Source organism: Hemicordylus capensis, chromosome 2, assembly GCF_027244095.1.
Source record: "Hemicordylus capensis ecotype Gifberg chromosome 2, rHemCap1.1.pri, whole genome shotgun sequence".
NCBI classification, from domain to species: Eukaryota; Metazoa; Chordata; class Lepidosauria; order Squamata; family Cordylidae; genus Hemicordylus; species Hemicordylus capensis.
The window spans coordinates 142,752,223-142,772,172 of NC_069658.1; the positions used below are offsets into that span (position 1 = coordinate 142,752,223).

Below are 19,950 nucleotides of genomic sequence, written 5' to 3' on the forward strand. Positions count from 1 at the left end.
TGTCTTCTCGTGACTCTGTTAGAGGACGGAAATATCATCCTAAACAACCCAAGGTCAAGAACTACCACCACATCCCCCTCGCCTGCATGTACTGAGGCTTAAGAATCCTCAAGATGTGAGTAGGCAGGTATCCTGGCATGGTATCACTTAAGATAGTAGTCACAATTGCCCTCTCTAGCTAAATCAAGCGTCTTAAGGAATTATGCCTGGGCAACAGCTGTCAAGACAAAAAGAGGACGTGGCAGTTGTAGCAATGGAATGAGTCATCCTCCTGTACCCATATCTCTCTCAAAGCAACCATCCAGCAATACTATACCAACAGTAGTGACAGTAGTGACTAGCCGACCCACACAGAGCATCTGTGCGCTCTTTGGGACCGGCTGTTCCTCCCTCCCTCCTGCCCCACTCTCTCTTGCCCCCATTCCTCCCTCCTGCCCCCTCCTGCTCCACTCTGCCTGCTTTCCCTCCCCCTCCCACCCAACTCTCTCTCTCACCCTCACTCTCAGCCCTCTCTCACCCTCCTTCCCCCTCCTGCCCCCCTCCCTCCTGCCCTCCCTCCCCCTCCACCCACACTGAGCATTTTACAGCGGCGGGCGGCCATTTTTGGCTGGACCTCACTGCCGCCACAGACCCTCCTTACCGGGCAGCGGGCGGGCGGGCAGTTGCTGTTCCTCCTCCCAGGTGGCGAACAGGGAAATCCCGCCACCCGTTTCCCTCCCACCCCGGCCTCCAACGGGTGCCTCGTCTCTGGTTGGGCCCGCCGCCGTCTGGCCTCTGCGGCCAGGCCCACCGGCATCCAATCCTCCTGGGTGCGCCTCCGCCACCGAACCAATCAGCTGGGTGCCGGGACGCACATTCCAAGGCACACCCAGGAGAATTATATATATAGATAGTAGTAATAGCAGTAATAACAATAACAACAACATGCTAACTGTAGACCTGGGGCTTAGGGACTAAGGTGTAAGCCAGGCTTCCTCAAACTGCGGCCCTCCAGATGTTGCTGAACTACAACTCCCAGCATCCCTAGCCACAATTTATTGTGGCTGGGTATGCTGGGAGTTGTAGTTCAGCAACATCTGGAGGGCCGCAGTTTGGGAAAGCCTGGTGTAAGCATCAGCACTTTAAACCAAGACCAGAAACTTGCTGCTCAACTAAAAAATAAGTAATCACCTGTTATTTCTGAAGACATGATGTTCTGCACTTACCTGAAAAAAGAAGAATGCTTGACCAAACCAGTAATGCATTATAGTCACTTGAGCTGCATCAAACTCCAGTGGTTTCCAGACGTACTTTGTCATCATGGCTTGGATGAGCAGACAGAAGACCAAAACTGGCAAGTTGTGAGGCCTGAACAGGAGTGCTGCTAGCAGAACCAGCCCGCTGTATATTTCCCACAAACCTATAAATTTTATCTTGGAGTCGGTTGTTAGAACCTGAGATTTGAGCAAGTCTTTGGTGCCTGAGAAGATGATGCCAAGAACGAAGACATAAACAAAACGTGCTTCAATTATGCCCCTAGAAACAGAAAGCATGCAATGAATTAGAGACACTTGCTTAGAAACAAAAGTGGAACACACAATTGTTAAAAGGCCGGGGAGGACTCCACAGGCAGCCCTACCATGAAATAAGGGTGAGGCAGTGAGTTTAGGGTGTCCTTACTGACAGCAGCACCGACCCATGAGACATAACCTACCATGCTCTGCCGCAGCTCTGGTTCATTCCAATGAGCATGTGCAGGAAAACCTCCTGGTGGGTTTGGCCCCTATGTTAAATCAGTGGGCCACTTCAGGTGTGAATAAGTCAAGGAGGAGATTAAACCGATTGAATATTTTAAATATTTTAATAGTATTCAATTACACTTCTATCCTTATTTCCTTTTGAGAAACTCAGCGAGGCTTATACGGGGTTCCCAGACATTGACCAGACAGAGACTTGCCTATAGTAGATGATTTAACAGCATCATTTGCATTCAGAACATCCTCTAGGATCCAGTATATACAGTCGGCCAGCATAAGTAGGGATGGGACAAATTAAAAATCACAGTCCAAGTAGACAGGTCATTATCATCCCCATGTTACAGATGGGGAGGGGTGACGAGGTTAGGTTTGAACTTGGAACTTTCAGGTTCACATGCTCAGTCTCTTTAGACATGACACTATACTGGCTGAAACAAGCCTTTCCTCCTCACTTATGATGATTATAAGCGAGAGTCTCCACAGCCATTCTCATTTGAACACTTCCCAATGCTGCAATCTTACACACATTTACTAGGGGCACAGTCTACTGAACGTGCTGAAATTTCTGAGTGAACACACTTCTAATTGCTAGACTTTTCAAAAGTATGAGTGCTTGTTTGATGTTATTTGTCTGTCGCCATATCTCGCTCAAGGACTTTGCTCTCCTTGGTTAAAATCCTGAAACCAGACACCTCCAACCATTTCTGTTAACTAGGCTGCAAACTGTGCAAAACTATCTTGGATGCCACAACCAACGTTGCCTCAGCCTGTGTTAATTTTAGCGAGAACCACTGGATATGCGGTGAATATGGTATGGGGGTAGTGGTACTACCCTATTCCTAAACCAGAGGGCTATGTTTTCCCTGATGCCTTTCACTGTGTCTAGCTACTTAGCATCAAAAGCAGTGAGAGGAGTCAAGGGTCCTCATCTACTTTTCTGGAATGGGGAGCTGAGAGGCAACCAGACCCTGTTAAATACCTTCAAAATCTTGAAGAGCGTAGGTATGTTGAGGATAAACGAACTATGTTGATGGGACTGATAGCCACTTTCACATGCCATTGGAACACCAGTAGGAACTTTAAACACAAATCTCGGGACTTCATACACAACGAAGATGCATCAAGGGCAGATTATTCTGTCATTACTTAATAAACTGCACTAACAGATTAGAGGCATTTGAGCAAGAAAAAGCGATACAAGCTTTAGACAGCTATACTTAAAACCGCATTGCAATGAGTGGGTACAGCAAGCTCTTTCACCCTGTGACTTTCAAATGTTTTACCCTCAGGAAACACATTCCACGTTGACTCATCTACAGAGAAAGCCTGCATACCCCCTACAAAACCTCAGAACACAATCATCCCTTGCCAACCGCAGTTTTACCAACTGCAGTTTTAAGTATATGCGACTGAAATATTGTGACCAGTCTTGCAAATAAGAACAAAAACAACATAAGAACAGCCCTGCTGGATCAGGCCCAAGGCCTATCTAGTCCAGCATCCTATTTCACACAGTGGCCCACCAGATGCCGCTGGAAGCCACAGGCAGGAGTTGAGGGCATGCCCTCTCTCCTGCTGTTTCTCCCAAGCATCTGCAGTTTGTGAGGTATTTTAGTGGGTTTGGGGGGGTTCGGAAGTTCAATCTGCTCATTCCTCAGTGAAATTAAGGGATTTTTTGGTTATTTTTCCTGAATGTTTAGCATTTTCCCCTCAGTGTTTTTGTGGTTGCGGTTCCCCTAAGCTCATTTCCCATAGACTTTAATGCCCCGCCAACTGTGAACAGAACCCCTTGCGGTTGGTGAGGGATGGCTGATTTCTAAGAAGCAAGTCTGGTAGGTCTCAGTGTTGCCTCACTTAAACTGAGAGTAGGATCCCTAGAACTCACCCAGCACCATCTTGCCCCCACATGCCCACAGGGGAAGAGCATTACTGGTGGGCAAGCTGCCTGCCCACAGAAGCTTGTCCACCATCGCTTACCTTTGCACTAAATCTCCAACTACTGGGGGTGGGGCTGTAGCTCAGTAATAGAGCATCAACCTTGCATGCACAAGGTCCCAGGTTCAATCCCTGGCATCTCCAGGTAGGGCTGGGAAACATTGGTCTAAAACTATGGAGAGCTGCCGCCAGAACATATTGACCTAGATGGATCAATAGTCCAATTTGCTATAAGGCAGCTTCTTATGCAACATATGCACTGCCATAACCCATAAGCATATAATATGCAACTATAGTGGTATGATATATGTAATTACTACCCGAATGTATGAAGAAAATTGATTCCTAACTGAAATTTAAAACTAAAGCAAGTTCGGAGAACATTGCTATTGAACATTATTTTAGATTTACTAAAAGCTTGCAGCCAAAGAATTGGCTGGTTAGTTCAAATCAGTGTATGAAATTCAGCCTGTTGGCTCACAACTGCTTTGGCTGTTGCCTCACAACCGGCAGAAATCCTCTTGTAGGCCATTCGTAAACATTCCAGAGCCCTCTAAAACTTCCCTTGATTGTCCACTTTTTGCCCTCAAGCTTCCTATCCCCCGAGACAACTTCTCACTACTTAGGCTGCCCCCACAAAGTTACTTCTGTCCCTAGGGCCTGTGTAACATTTTACTCAAAACTTCCCTTTCACTCAAACAAGTTTGATTGCAAACATTTCAACAGCATTGCTCTTTCAGCAGTTGGCATTTTTGTGCTCTGCAGCTTAGCCAGAACTGGAGGCTGCACCACAGCACACTAGGAATGTGCACGGAACCAGTTTGTGCACTCCTGGGAGGACAGGGGGATGCCTACTACCTGCCCATCCCTGCCCTGCCGCTTTCCCCCCGCGGGCGCTCTCCCAAAAAGCATGGGCACGGGACTGCAGCATTCCTCCCTGCAGCCCTGTTCAGCGTTGCCATGCAAACGGCCGGCGCACATGCATATAATGGCACACACACGTGTCGGCCATTCGCATGTGTGACGCTGAATGGGGGTGCAAGGAGGAACACTGAAGCCCCACGCCCCCACCTTTCTGGAGAGCGCAAGCGGGGGGAAAGCGGGGGGGGCAGGGGCTGACAAGTAGGCAGCACCTTCCCTGTCACTTAAGGCAACCCCACACACACCCTCCGAACGCCAGGCGACGGAACCAGTTCCAGAAAAGGAGCACCAAAGTGGTTCAGTGCACACCCCTACAGCACACATCGTACTGTATAGATAGGTTGCTGCTGCCACCAAAATGCTGAAAATAATTTTAGGAAACTTCAGAAGTTCTTTCAATGTACAGCTGAAAGTTTTTCTAAGTTATAAATCCAAGTTACACAGACATCCTACACTGAACTGTTTTGTTAGCAGGATAGAACTTTACACACTATTTGAATATGACTGGATGCAATCAGCTGATGTGAACATTTAGTCTATGACAACTTACTTCACATATGTTCATTACTTCATGACTACCATATCAAATGGGCAACATACAAAAGTGCATCAGTCCTTTATGTCTGTCCCATTTCATCTTCCACTGCTGCCTATGTTCTTCATTATCACATTTGTGCTTGTTCTCTGTCATTTCTCCCTTGCTTTCTTTCTGCCTTTGTTTATTAAGACCATTCATTAGCCATTCAGCATGAATTTCTAGGGTGACACACCTAGTTGTGCATCCTGCTAAAACTCAGTGCCAGGAAGGTCCATTCACAAAAAACACTCAGCATCCGCCATTTTCAACTCAGTGCTATGTTATCATATCCCTAGCTTTCATCTGGGACAATTCAGGGGGGTGCTTGAACTTGATGCAGCTACTTTACATCCGTGCCCCCAATGGCAATAGCACAAAGCCAGATGTTTCCATGTTCACAGGGAGATCATCCTGCTCAACATCAGAACACTGGCTTCCTCTCCTTTCCCTTGCTCTCTCCCAATACCCATTGCTTGAAAAGTCACACTTGCTCCATCTATGGAACAATGCAGTCTATGATGGATTCTATAGGACAACCCTGTAGATGTACTGCATGCACAACTTTGCCCCTTGACTGAAGCCCTGGCAAGTGCCTTGACTGAAGCAAGCCTACTTTCAAAAGTTGGGAAAATATCTCTTTTCATTATCCATAGTCTTATGCCATCTCAATCTACACCATACATGTCAGGGTTCTTCAATAACCCCTGCTAACTGGGCAAAGAGGCACCTTTTACTGTGGTGATTCTCTTTATTTAGCAGGGGGAGAGTAACTGGCCCTATCCACCCCCAGCACAGTTTCTCCAGTGACTGTTGCTGGTGTCTATCTTATGCTTCTTTTTAGATTGTGAGCCCTTTGGGGACAGGGATCCATTTTATTTGTTTGTTATTTCTCTGAGCCATTTTGGAAGGACGGTATAGAAATCGAATTAATAATAATAAGCCATGTAAGAAATCCAGTACACATGGCAGATCATATGAGAACAAATACTGCGGCAGCCCACATTGTACGTATCCGATTATATCTGTACAGTGTGTGGCATATTAAACATTTCAAATTGGCCAATGTGGAATGCAAGTCTACATACCTACCAGATACAAATTATCAATCTGTTTGCCTCTTATCAGAAAAACATGTGCCTGCTTTATAGCACCAGACTACCGAGGAGCATCTTAATTCAGTACTGTCTACTCAGACAGGTTTGTGAGGGTTTCTGGCAGTGCCCTGATATCCGAGATCTATAGATACCATGGACTGAATCTGAAAGCTGCCCCCTGCTAACTGAGCACTTTTAAAGTGGTTTCTCTGGCCCTATCCATCCCCAGCACAGCATCCCTGCAGTGGCTGTTGCTGGTGTCCATCTTATGTTTCTTTTTTAGACTGTGAGCCCTTTGGAGACAGCCAGCCATTTTATTTATATATCGATGTAAACCGTTTGGGGAACTTATTTTGAAAAGCAGCATATAAATATTGCTCGTATTTGTGTTCATAAAACTCACACAGGAAAAGGAGATGCTTTACTACTGTGCTCTGGCTCATCCCTCATTGGAGTAATTCCTTGGTTTCCTAGAGATACTATAATGCAGAACTACAAAGAGCAACAAAGAGCTTGAAAAGAACCAGTAGAAGCTCATGGAGTACTTGCACACTTTCAGAGGCTCTTGTATCTAAATGCTATTCAACAGCCCAAACCTTGCCAAGTTTTTAAAATGCATTTTACACAAGGTTCTGTCAACTCCAGTTGACGGCAAAACATTACCTTGCTGCTTTAGAAGAGGTCTTGAAAACCACTGCATAATCAAAAGACTAGTAATGCAAGCAAATAGCTACGTTCAAAAAGGCAAGAGGGGTGGTATTTAAGATCTTGTATTTTAGTCAATACTAATTGGAATTAACATACTGATCATAGTTAAGCTGCTAGAGCATACTCGTTGTGCATTTGAAGAGAACTTCACTTACCACTAAAATTTATTTCTTCTCTACGCTTACTTCAATTGAGGTAGTTAATATTTTTTCCACGGCAGGGAGCAACTGTATAGCATCAGTTAGGACAACACTAACCTTTGTGTACGGAACATAAGAACATAATATCAGCCCTGCTGGGTCAGGCCCAAGGCCCTTCTAGTCCAGCATCCTGTTTCACACAGTGGCCCACCAGATGCCTCTGGGGAGCCCACAGGGAGGAGGTATGTGCATGCCCTCCCTCCTGCTGTTACTCCCCTGCAACTGGTAAAATTACTTCTACCCAAACAAACAAGTGTCTCTGTGACACTACATATCAAATTCATTCAGGATGCCATAAAGGCACCTCCAAATTACTGTAGCAGCTAATGGTTCTAGCACCTAATACAGTCACCGGTTGACAAAGAGCGCTGGTCCAGCAGTACTACCACCTCCTGCAGGCTCAGTCTTTGGCCAAGCCCAGCGTCTTCTGCTCAAGAGGATCAAGTCCCTGCAGCTTCCTTGTGGCTCTCTGCAGCTTCTAGAAGCAGCCGGGCACTACCAGAGGGCAGGTGATGGTAACATTGTGGAATGATGACTAGAAGGGAGCTCTCCATGGGTGGTTGCAACACCTGTCAAGACTGCTAGTCACCTAGAAGCTTCTCACCGACTGCTTTGTGAACCAGCCCTATTAATGAACAGATCAAACCACGCCATTTCCAAGAGTCATACCAGAACAAAAAAAAGAAACTGAGGAAGAGTTATTAGCTGTTTGACAACCTTATTACCTGTTTAAAAAACAGGCCTGTTCCACTTAGGCCCCCCAGCTGTTTGTCAAAGTGGCGAATAGCCATGGATTGTGGGGGTTGTAGGCCAATATCTGCAGGAGGGCCGAAGTTGAGAAGCCCTGATAAAAACCATTGCAACATTCTAAAGAAGGGTACATTCTTTTATCAGCCTTGAGTACAGTATATCCATTGCAAATTTACAATATTGATTGCACACTGCAAATTTAATATATTTCCTTTCCCTGGTTCCTCCTATTGCTTTCCAAGCAAAACTAAGCAAGCTTTCTAACTGAAGGCCATGTGGGAGAAAGAAAAAGAAATGGATAAATATACAGGAATGCTACACATTCATCTGGTAAAGAATGACTATGGGGAACAAGCAAAAGCTAGATTTGCTGTGAATTTGATCTGGTCATTGGGAACATTGCCCTCCACACAGCACAGTTTAAAGGGGGGAAATGCAACTCTGCTGCTAGCATTTTAGAAGAAGAATCCATCCGACTAATCTAGCCCATGCACTTTTACCTTGTAGCCTCAAAATGCTTTCAAAGTCTCTCAAAATGAGCACTCTTATTAACTGTGGAAATAACATTGTCATGCTGTACTTCAGAAACTTCAAATCACATGCATCCATGAACCGCTCTTCACATTGCAAGGGTGATATTAAGCCAGCCGCTGTGAGGGAGGAGAAGCCACCTTCTGAACTACAGCTTTGAAAATTGAATGGATTATGCTTCAAGCTTAGAAGTCCACATAATCATTTGTCACAGAGCAGTTAGCTGTAACTAAAGGTAAAACTGCGCCACTGAATCGACCACAGAGCCCTGTGGTTGTCTTTGATAGAATACAGGAGGGGTTTACCATTGCCATCTCCAGCCTAGTATGAGCTGATGCCTTTTAGCATCTTCTTATGTCGCTGCTGCCTGATATAGGTGTTTTCCATAGTCTGTGAAACATACCAGCGGGGATTCGAACCAGCAACCTCTTGCTCCAGAGGCAAGTTACTTCCCCACTGAGCCATAGCTGTAACAAGGAAACTGAAAAACTTTTAGAACCTTGTTCCTCAATTGAGTCTCAACTATGCACAGTGCAGTCTATGTATTTAACACTCAGCTGGTCACCTATGACAAGCAATTATAGTCTCCTGGTAAATTATTTATTTCTTTATTTTTACATTTTATATCCCGCTCTTCCTCCAATGAGCCCAGAGCGGTGTACTACATACTTAGGTTTCTCCTCACAACAACTCTGTGAAGTAGGTTAGGCTGAGAGAGAAGTGACAGGCCCAGAGTCACCCAGCTAGTTTCATGGCTGAATGGGGATTTGAACTCGGGTCTCCCCAGTGCTAGTTCAGCACTAGTCCAGCCACTACACCACTATCTATTACATATTCATTACATTTTTATACCGCCCCCATCCAAAGGCTCACATTCTCACAACTGAGAAAGCTGCGCAGAATGGGAATATGGCCCTTTGGCTAGGAGAAGAGTGCCACACATGTAGCCCTAATGGCTAAACATGGTCAGAGGAAAAAGATACCTTTCAATACTGGGTGCTGAGGAGACCAGTTGCTTTTTTACCCTGCTTCTAAGTTCCTGGAAACATCCAACAGGCCACTTTTGCAGACAGGATGCAGGACTAAACGTGTCCAGCCTAATCCAGAAAAGGCCCCTCTACGTTTCAGCTGCTATACACACTTCTGGTGTGGCCATTGGCCGTAAATAAAGTATCTATCTATCTATCTATCTATCTATCTATCTTCTGGTGTTCAACAAGGAAGGCCTGTAAGGCTTCATACCTATTAACAATTCCAGGCAGAGTGATTGGGGCAGGCGGGTGGGGGAGAAAGAGAGATCACCACCAACATGGAAGGAGTGAGAAGTGTCAAAGGCTATCGCCTCCCGAATTGTGTCGGTGCCATGCAGTTCCCAATTACCTGTGGAATACTGAGGAAGGACAAGCTATGCTAAAATGATTTAAAGGACAAGACAAAAGGCTAACAGTAATCACATCAATAACCCTTCCCTTTTGCCAATATGAAAGAGCACAGAGCATAATGGCAGGGTCAATACACAATGCTCCTAGAACCCATTCTTCAGACACTTTGTCTCCACACACTTCTGAGTGTGGCCAGAAGCATCCAGGACAAATAGTTGGTCTTTCCCTCCAAAACCCTCTCCAGGCTTATCCACATTTCTGTCTTCTCCCCCAATATTATTGGCAGGGACATAATCTGAAGAATGGGTTCTAGGAGCATTGTGTATTGACCTTATAAACCTTATACTTTTAAAGAGCCTTGACTCTGATCCTCTGGGTACCCTTATGTTGTCCATCTTGTTTTTCACACATGCACATTCATTTTCTCTGTAAATTACCTCAATTTTGTCCAAAAACATTGATACCCAAACATTGATACTCAAGTTCGTGTACCTGAGTGTAAGCATGCATGGTCACACATCTTTCATCAACTGAATAGACTATAATTATGATGACACTAGCATCCTCAGACTTGCAAATATCTCCTGTTCTTGAGTAACTCTGTCTGTTCTCTCCTGTTGCTCCCTCCAGACTTGCGACTTGAGCACGTACTTGGCGCCCTCCTCCACTTCTTCAAAGCTCTATTTCAGCTTAACTTTTTAATTTTCATCTCCAATAGCATTCAAGCCTAAAAAGATGCAAGTACTGAACTTGCTCACATTAATAGGAACATAGGAAGCTGCCATATACTGAGTCAGACCATTGGTCTATCTAGCTCAGTATTGTCTTCACAGACTGGCAGTGGCTTCTCCAAGACTGCAGGCAGGAATCTCTCTCAGCCCTATCTTGGAGAAGCCAGGGAGGGAACTTGAAACCTCTTGCTCTTCCCAGAGCAGCTCCATCCCCTGAGGGGAATATCTTACAGGGCTCACACTTCTAGTCTCCCATTCATATGTAACCAGGGTGCTTAGCTAAGGGTCATGCTTGCTACCACAAGACCAGTTCTCCTCTGGTATCCTTACCTCTCTCAAGATTTAGACTGTAGGCTCCTTGAGGGCAGGGACCCAGAGTCCCCCACCCCTTATTAATTTCTAAAGCACTATGTACATTAATGGTGCTGCATAATTATAGTCTATTCAGTTGATGAAAGATATGTGACCATGCATGCTTACAATCAAGTAGACTCACTATTTGGGTATCAATGTTTTTGGACAAAACTGAGGTAATTTACTCAAAAATGAATGTGCATATGTGAAAAACAAGATGAAGGACAACATAAGGGTACCCAGAGGAACAGAGTCAAGGCTTTTAAAAAGTATAAGGTTTATTTGTATAAGGTTTATTTACACCTGCTGACTTGACAAAGAGGCACCTTTTAATGTGGTGATTCTCTTTATTTAGCAGGAGGAGAGCAACTGGCCCTATACACCCCCAGCACAGTACCTCCAGTGACTGTTGCTGGTGTCTACCTTACGTTTCTTTTTAGACTGTGAGCCCTTTGGGGACAGGGATCCATCTTATTTATTTATTTGTTATTTCTCTGTGTAAACCACCCTAAGCCATTTTGGAAGGGCGGTATAGAAATCGAAATAATAATAATAATAATAATTTTTATATAAAGCAGATGCACAATGTAAGCATGTGGAAGTTGGCAACCTTAGTGCAATCCCAATTGCATGGGAAAGATAAGGACAGTGATGGGGAGAAGAGATAAAGCAAGAGATAGTGCCCCCAGTGAGGCACTACCTAGGTGTGGTTGTGGGGCTTGTGTGCTCTGAGGAAGGTGAGAGCTATGCCAGAGGTCCAACCATACTGGACAGGTCTCACCAGAGGAGCCAGACGAAGAGTGCCTCTCCCATCAACAATATAGTGAGACGTAACTTTAATAAATCTATACCGGATCGGTCATCGCCCGGGTCAACAAGGACCGCGCCAGGTGCTGGAGTCCCTGGACATCTGGTGGAAAGTGGGCTACAGGATCTTCATTTGAGCAACCAGGACTGGAGACTGCAAAGTTACTGGAAGAAATGTCGCTTAACTGGAAAAAATATACAAAAAATGCCAACAAGGAAATAATGATCTGCTATTACAAGTCTAGTCCAACTAAAAGAGGTTATTTTAAAAGAATGTGCCACATTTGGAAAGAGAAGCATCGAGATACAGAAATAACAGAACAAAGACTAGCAAGCCAGAGAAGATGCATAATAAGAAATAAAGTATTCACAGGAGTTGAGCTGGAAGAACTGCAAAGAGCAACACAGGCTCAAGATATGGAAGAAGAATTACCACCAACTGAAGCCGTTGCTCAGGCGCAGGTGGAGGAGGTGTTAGAACTAGAGGATGCCACTGTTGCTGAACTGTTTCAAAATCAAAGCCAAGCAACCTTACTTTTGCCTTCACCTCAAAAACCCGAATGCCGTTTAACAGAAAAGCAACAAGAAGTAAAGCAAAAAATAACTGAGCACATGAGCCAAACAATCACCAGGGTTCGACTTCCAGCTCTAAAAACAGTTGCCAAAAAACAACTTGCTCAGGCATTAAAAGAGGTCAATGCTGCACTTGCAGAAATAACAACCAAGAATTTGCAAGAAACAAACCAACTAATGTACAGTGCAGCAACAATAACAACACAAGAGCTCGGATATAAGATCAGTGGACCTGTCAAAAAAGAAAGCAGTACATCACCTAAATGGAAGATTAAATTAGAAAATAAAATCTCCAGGCTTAGATCAGATGCTAATAAACTGAAAGATATGAAAGATAAGAAGCTGAAGAATGAAAACACCAAACAGTATCTGATCCAAAAATACCATATCGATTCAAGGAAAATTAGAGAAGTCCTGGAAATTATTATTATTATTATTATTATTCAATTTCTATACCGCCCTTCCAAAAATGGCTCAGGGCGGTTTACATAGAGAAATAATAAATAAATAAGATGGATCCCTGTCCCCAAAGGGCTCACAATCTAAAAGAAACATAAGATAGACACCAACAACAGTCACTGGAAGTACTGTGCTGGGGGTCGATAGAGCCAGTTACTCTCCCCCTTCTAAATAAAGAGAATCACTATGGTAAAAGGTGCCTCTTTGCCAAGTTAGCAGGGGGTTAATAAATAATAAAGCAGCAAATAACAGCAGTGTCAAAGAAGATTAGCAGATACGAAGCCAGAATTACACAACACAGGCAGAATCGCCAATTCCAGTCGAATCAGAGACGTTTCAACCAAAGCATAGAAGGAGAAACTGCAAGAAACGTAGAAACACCAAATAAAGAAGAAACAGTGTAATTCTGGGGGAAATTATGGGACAATCCAATAGATTATTTAAAAAAAAAAACCGGCTGGATGAAAGAGGTCAAAAAATGTAACCAACAAACGCAAGATCTAATAACAACACCAGAATTAATAAGTGAAAGAGCAAAGAAAATTAAAAATTGGACTGCACCAGGCGACAATGAACTGCATGGATTTTGGCTTAAACACCTAACAAGCCTTCATAAACAACTATCAAAACAGTTCAATCACATTTTGCAAGGAGATGATATTGAACAATGGCTAACAACTGGGAAAACTCATCTCATCATGAAAGACCCAGCAAAAGGTACACTTCCAAGTAATTATAGACCAATAACCTGCCTGCCAACCATGTTCAAATTATTAACTGGAATAATAGCAGATGAAGTGATGCAACACTTAACAGGTTCCTGTTGAACAGAAAGGAAATTGCCTGAACCCCAGAGGCACAAAAGACCAGCTGCTGATTGACAAAATGATTTTAGAAAACTACAAGAGAAGAAAAACAAATCTAAGTGTTGCATGGATTGACTACAAGAAAGCCTTCGACTCATTGCCTCACACATGGATACTAAAATGTTTAGAAACAACTGGTGTCAGCAAAAACATTCAGATATTTATTTTAAAAAGCAATGAGTATGTGGAATACACAGTTAACAATCAATGGCAAGACACTTGGACAGGTTAGCATTAGAAGAGGTATTTTCCAAGGGGACTCACTATCCCCTCTGTTGTTTGTAATCGCCATGACTCCACTTTCACAAATACTAAACAAAACAGGCCTCGAATACCAAACATCTAAAACATCAAGTAAAATCAACCATCTGCTGTACATGGACGATCTGAAGCTGTCTGGAAAGTCCAGTCAGAAATCGAATCACTGCTAAACACTGTACGTATATTCAGTAGTGATATAGCAATGGAGTTTGGACTAGACAAGTGTGCTGCATTAATAATGAACAGAGGAAAAACAACAAAAACAGAAGGAATAGAACTGCCCAATGGAAGCAACATCAAGAACCTGGAAGAGAAAGAACATTACAAATACTTGGGCATTCTCCAGGCTGATAACATTGCACACACTGAAGTTAAAAGAAAAATTGGAAGTGAATATATCAGGAGAGTTAGAAAAATCCTCAAGTCCAAACTCAATGGCGGGAACACCATACGAGCCACAAACACCTGGGGTATACCTATTATCAGATACACTGCAGGAATAATAGACTGGACCCAGGCAGAGCTAGAGACGCTAGAACGTAAGACCAGGAAAATCATGACCATCAATCATGCTCTGCACCCCTGCAGCGATGTAGATCGGCTATACCTCCCTCACAGCTCAGGTGGAAGAGGAATGCTGCAAGTCCATCAAACAGTAGAGGAGGAGAAAAGAGGCCTTGAAGAATATATCAAGGACAGTGAAGAAGATGCACTTCAAATGGTCACGAACGAGAAACTATTCAACACCAATGAAACAAAGCAGGCCTACATGAAAGAACAAGTCAAGAACCGAGCAGGAAAATGGAAAAAGAAGCCACTGCATGGTCAATATTTACACAATATAAGTGGAAAAACAGACATCACCAAGACTTGGCAATGGCTTAAGAATAGCAACTTGAAGAAACAGAGGGTTTAATACTGGCTGCACAAGAACAGGCACTAAGGTCAAATGCAATAAGAGCAAAAGTCGAAAAATCAACAACAAACAGTAAGTGCCGCCTTTGTAAAGAAGCAGATGGAACAGTGGACCACCTAATCAGCTGTTGTAAAAAGATCACACAGACTGACTACAAACAAAGGCATGACAAGGTAGCAGGGATGATACACTGGAACATCTGCAAAAAATACAAGCTACCTGTAGCCAAAAATTGGTGGGACCATAAAATTGAAAAAGTTGTCAAAAATGAAGATGCAAAAATATTATGGGACTTCCGACTACAAACAGACAAACATCTGCCACACAATACACCAGATATCACTGTAGTCGAGAAGAAAGAAAAACAAGTCAAAATAATCGACATAGCAATACCAGGGGATAGCAGAATAGAAGAAAAAGAAATAGAAAAAACCACAAAATATAAAGATCTACAAATTGAAATTGAAAGGCTGTGGCAGAAAAAGACCAAAATAATCCCAGTAGTAATTGGCCCCCAAGGTGCAATTCCAAAACAACTTGAAGAGCACCTCAACACCATAGTGGCCACAGAAATCACCATCAGCCAATTACAAAAAGCAACTTTACTGGGAACAGCCTATATTCTGCGACAATATCTATAACAACAGCAACAACATTGATAATAAAATCCAGCCATCCCAGGTCCTTGGGAAGGACTCGATGTCTGGATAAAACAAACCAGTCAATAATACCTGTCTGACTGTGTAAATAAATAATAATTTTTATATAAAGCAGATGCACAATGTAAGCATGTGGAAGTTGGAAACCTTAGTGCAATCCCAGTTGCATGGGAAAGATAAGGACAGTGATGGGAAGAAGAGATAAAGCAAGTCAAAGGTCAAATAGTCTAGTGGGTGGGTGGATGGGAGAGAGAAACAGGGTTCTCACAAGACAGAGAAACTGTAAGAAAGTCTCACAAGACAGAGAAAGGTGAGTTAATTTCTCAAGAGAATAGTCAAACTCCTCTTGTGGGCACAAAGGATTAGTCTAACTCAGGCCTGCTCAATTTAGGCCCTCCAGCTGTTTTTGGACTACAATTCCCATAATCCTCATCCACAGTGGCTAATAGCCATGGATTATGGGAGTTGTAGGCCAACATCTGCAGGAGGGCCAAAGTTGAGCAGCCCTGGTCTAACTAATCACCTCAAAAGGAGCTCAGATAAGGCTATATCACTCCCATCTCACTATCAGAATGTTAATGGTCTGGCATACACCAAGGAAGAGGCTCATTCCAGTTTCCAAACTTAGAAGATCTTCCCAACCCACGAGACAAGCTTTGCGCTCGCTCATTTACTCTGTCCCATACAGGTTTTTCAAGCCATTTCACTCTATTTCATTCTAGTCTCCTTCAAGATTGCACACACCAGTGACTGAATCATACTGCATGTATTCTCTTTTTAACCAAAGATGTAATCTCCTGCAACCAGGAGGTGTGACCCGTGTTTGGCCCAAAGGCATGTTTGTGCCTATGTCCCACTCAGTGGTGTGCTCCTCCTTCAGATCCACCATCTGTGTGTTTTTTGGGCTCTGGCAATTCCATCTCCCATGGCCATTGCTCCAGCTTCACTTCTAGCTCCTGGTTTGGACCTCTCTCTTGATCCAAACCACACACCACACTTGGCTGCCTTAGAGAGTCGACCTCCCCTGGAACCAGCCACTTTCCTGGATCCCTGGCTTGCAAGTGGCATGCTTGCCACTTCTCTACCCTGTCCTCCTGCTTGGCCCCTGGGAAAAAGTACCCCAACGTTCCCCATCTTGCAAGGGTGACACACACCCTGATGGAACTGGAAGAAGGCATACTTTCTCTTGATTGCCTTTATCAATTGCCTAACCATTTTTCATTTCCTGTACCCCAATAATCCTTAAATAAATTTGATTGTACCATATTCCTATCTCAAGCCTTTATTTCCAGACCAAAGTTTTGCACATATTGACACTGTAATAGACTATTCACTCTAGTCCCTCTAATTCCCTACACAAGCACAAAAGAAGTCTTGGGACGTTCCACCAGCATTGCAGAATAGTTCCATTAACAGTAGCAAACCCAGCCAAGGGATGGCCAGAGGACTCTTAGCTCCTGGAATGTCCAGGGCAGACTCATGCAGGAATCACTCCAGGATAGTCATTTCAGCTCAGTCATTCTGGACTCTGCAGTCTTGGCCTTCAAGCTTGGAGATAAGAACTCAGCAGTTCAGAGCTTAAGTGTGCTCAACCAGGCACACTTCTAGGCAGTAGAAGTCAGACAGTGCTGTCACCAATCTGCCACAAGAGAAAATCAGGAATTTTCAAGCACACCATCTAGGGGATGAGTGTGGATGGGGCAGTCATTATCCAGATGAATCCCAGAACAACAACAACCACTTTTGTGTTTAATCTAATCAGCACCTGGAAGCATGTCTTGATTGCATGGTAGGGTGGGGCAGTTCAAGTTCTGAGGAACAATCTTTTGTTCACCAGTTGCAGAGAAGCAATGGCAGGAGAGGGGGCAAGCCCTCACCCCCCGCCTGTGGGCTTCTTGAGCCTGATCCAGCAGGTCTGTTCTTATGTATCCCTGGCTTGTTTTGCTTGGAACTCTGGCCTTATTAAATATGAAAGGAATTCAGGATGGGTGCATCACCTTTCCCAAGGCAACTTTGCACCGGCTCAGATTTGCATGGCATAGCTTGACCCATTTGGAGACTCACCCCTCTCTTGGTATCAAGTGGCTATCTACGTACAGGGTCCTGCTCAGCCTTGCTTGGGTCAGAGGCCAAAGTTCCCAAGATGAGAGGGAGCTTGTCTGGTAACAGAAGCTGCACTGGTGGGTCTGGCAAAATAGAGGATGTTACCCACTACTTCTTAAAGTTACACTATAATCACCCATGGCATATATTTCTTGCTTATATTCCATAGTCCTTTGTTAACAGATCTATTTGGGAGCAGGTAAGTATTCTCTTTGAAGAGAACTATTTGTTTATTACTCTAAGGGTTGCAAGGGTTGCATTGGCAACACAGATAATACTGGGCCAGGTCATGAAAGATTATAGGGCTACTTGCATTTCTGACCATCTTACTCAACACTTTAGAGGTATCCAAATTTTATAAACTACTAGAATTTTTAGTAGAAACTGGAGAGAATTTATTTTATTGGTTTTTAACCTGCAGGAGACCTTCCCTGTTTTTCAGGGAACAATGACATCAGTCTGAGGAAAAGGGGAATGCTCTCTTAGAAGGGACCCCTTCCTAGGGTGATGTGCCCATATCCTCTCACATAGGTGGATACTCCGGGGGGGGGGGGGCTCCTAGTATTGGGTGGTTTGATCATTAGGGGCATGAAGAGATGAGTTTGTGACCCATGTGTAGACCACATGGTGACTTGCCTGCCTGGTCTGAAGGTTGTAAATGTCATGCAGTATAGACATGGGCTGTAAGGCAGTGCTGGGGAGGAGTCAGCTGGTGTGGTGCATGTTGGCACCTACAATGCTGGGAAACATAGTCGGGAGGTCCTGGGAGCCAAGTCTAGGCTGCCAGGTAGCATATTGAAGTCCAGGATCCCTGGGGCAGCATTCTCTAAAGTGCTACCTGTTCCACACCCAGGACCAGCAAGACAAGCGGAGCTGAGGGGTCTCAATGTGAGGATGAGACAGTGGTGCCAGGAGAAGAGGTTTAGATTTGTTAGGCACTGGGATACATTTTGGGACAAGCGAAGCCTGTACAAAAGGGACGGACTCCACTTGAACCAAGATGGAACCAGACTCCTGGCACTTAAAATCAAGAAGGTCATAGAGTAGCTTTTGAAGTAACACCTGTGAGGTTGCCAAATAGGAACTGGGTGTTATCCGCTTCAGTGAGCAAAATCCCCTAAGGTGCAAGAGTGCATCAATTTCAGATAAACCAGAAGGGGACAAAGTAGAACAAGGAAGCGCAAGTGTCAATCCCGAGACGGTCCAGGGTCCATTGGCCCGGGACATTTTAACCTATCCTCACTGGTGATCACTGAGGGTTGGGGGTGGCAAAAAACATCCTTGGTCTTCTGAGTTAGAGCCACCCACATCTAAGCAGGGATCATTGGGATCAACATCCTGGTCTCTGTCTGGTGAAAGAGCCCAAGTGGGCCGATATACTAGGGAGACATCCCCCGGAAAAACATCCGGAGCCGACTTCGCTGTGGCCTTTGGTACCCATTGTTTAGAGGTACTGGGCTCTGAAGGACACTCCGTTCTAGGAAAGGGCTACTTTTTAGGCACAGGCGTATGCGACTCTGAGTCTGTAGCCGGTTTCTTTTTCGGAATACAGGGTAAATGCTGTACTCCTGGTAAGGGAGGATGTTTCTTAAGCTTTTTCTGTTTCACCTTTTTTAGGAGCCCCAATCCCAAAGATGTAGAGATGTCTGGCTGGTTCACTCTTTTCAGAACTAAAGCAGTCAACCCCGAAGGAACCAAAGTGAGAATAGGCGACCGTGTCAGAAGAGCAGCTTGATCCTTTGGTGCCACTAACTTAGGTACCAACGCCAGAAGTACCAAGGAACTTCTAGGAGATTTCAGAGTCGCCAATACTGAGTCTAGGTCTGGAGCAGGGTCCTTTTCACCTGACATTTTAGTGGTAGTAATCACAGAAAAGTCTTGGGATGTGCACAGAGCCTACTCCCACAAAACTGAATGGAGTTGCAATGCTCTATTCCTTCTAGCTCACAGATTCTCAACTTTGGGTCCCCAGATGTTACTGGACTTCAACTCCCATCATCTCCAGCCCCAGTGGCCTTTGGTTGAGGGTTATGGGAGTTGAAATCCAATAACATCTGGGGACCTAATGTTGAGAATCCCTGTTCCAGCTGATCTGGTAGTTTTGGCAGTGGACACTCAGCTCCACTATGTGCCCAACCAACACTTGCTATGCGTATGCACTGAGGGTAATTTGGCAGCACAACGGATACACTTCTTAAAAATTTTCGTGCCTGGCATAGAGCACAAACAGGCCCAAAAGGCCTCAATGTCCCATCCTGGCCAGAAGTGGGAATGAGGAGGTGAGAAGGAACCCGAAGGAAATAAAGACACCAAGATGTAAACACAGCTATACAGAAGAAAATAATATAAAAATACAGAGGGTTGAATGGTAGCAGGGAAAGGGTAAA

The 19,950-nt window shown here is 44.4% G+C and overlaps 1 protein-coding gene across 2 annotated transcripts in view; it reads right to left on the reverse strand.

Moving 5' to 3' along the window:
• The window catches only part of PIGG (phosphatidylinositol glycan anchor biosynthesis class G), a 97,028-nt gene that overhangs the window by 29,566 nt on the left and 47,512 nt on the right, over window positions 1–19,950 (reverse strand). For both annotated transcript variants that reach the window (XM_053299549.1, XM_053299548.1), the window contains one exon: window positions 1,206–1,515. In XM_053299549.1, the coding sequence (XP_053155524.1) occupies window positions 1,206–1,515 (310 nt within the window). The remainder of the gene's footprint in view (window positions 1–1,205; window positions 1,516–19,950) is intronic.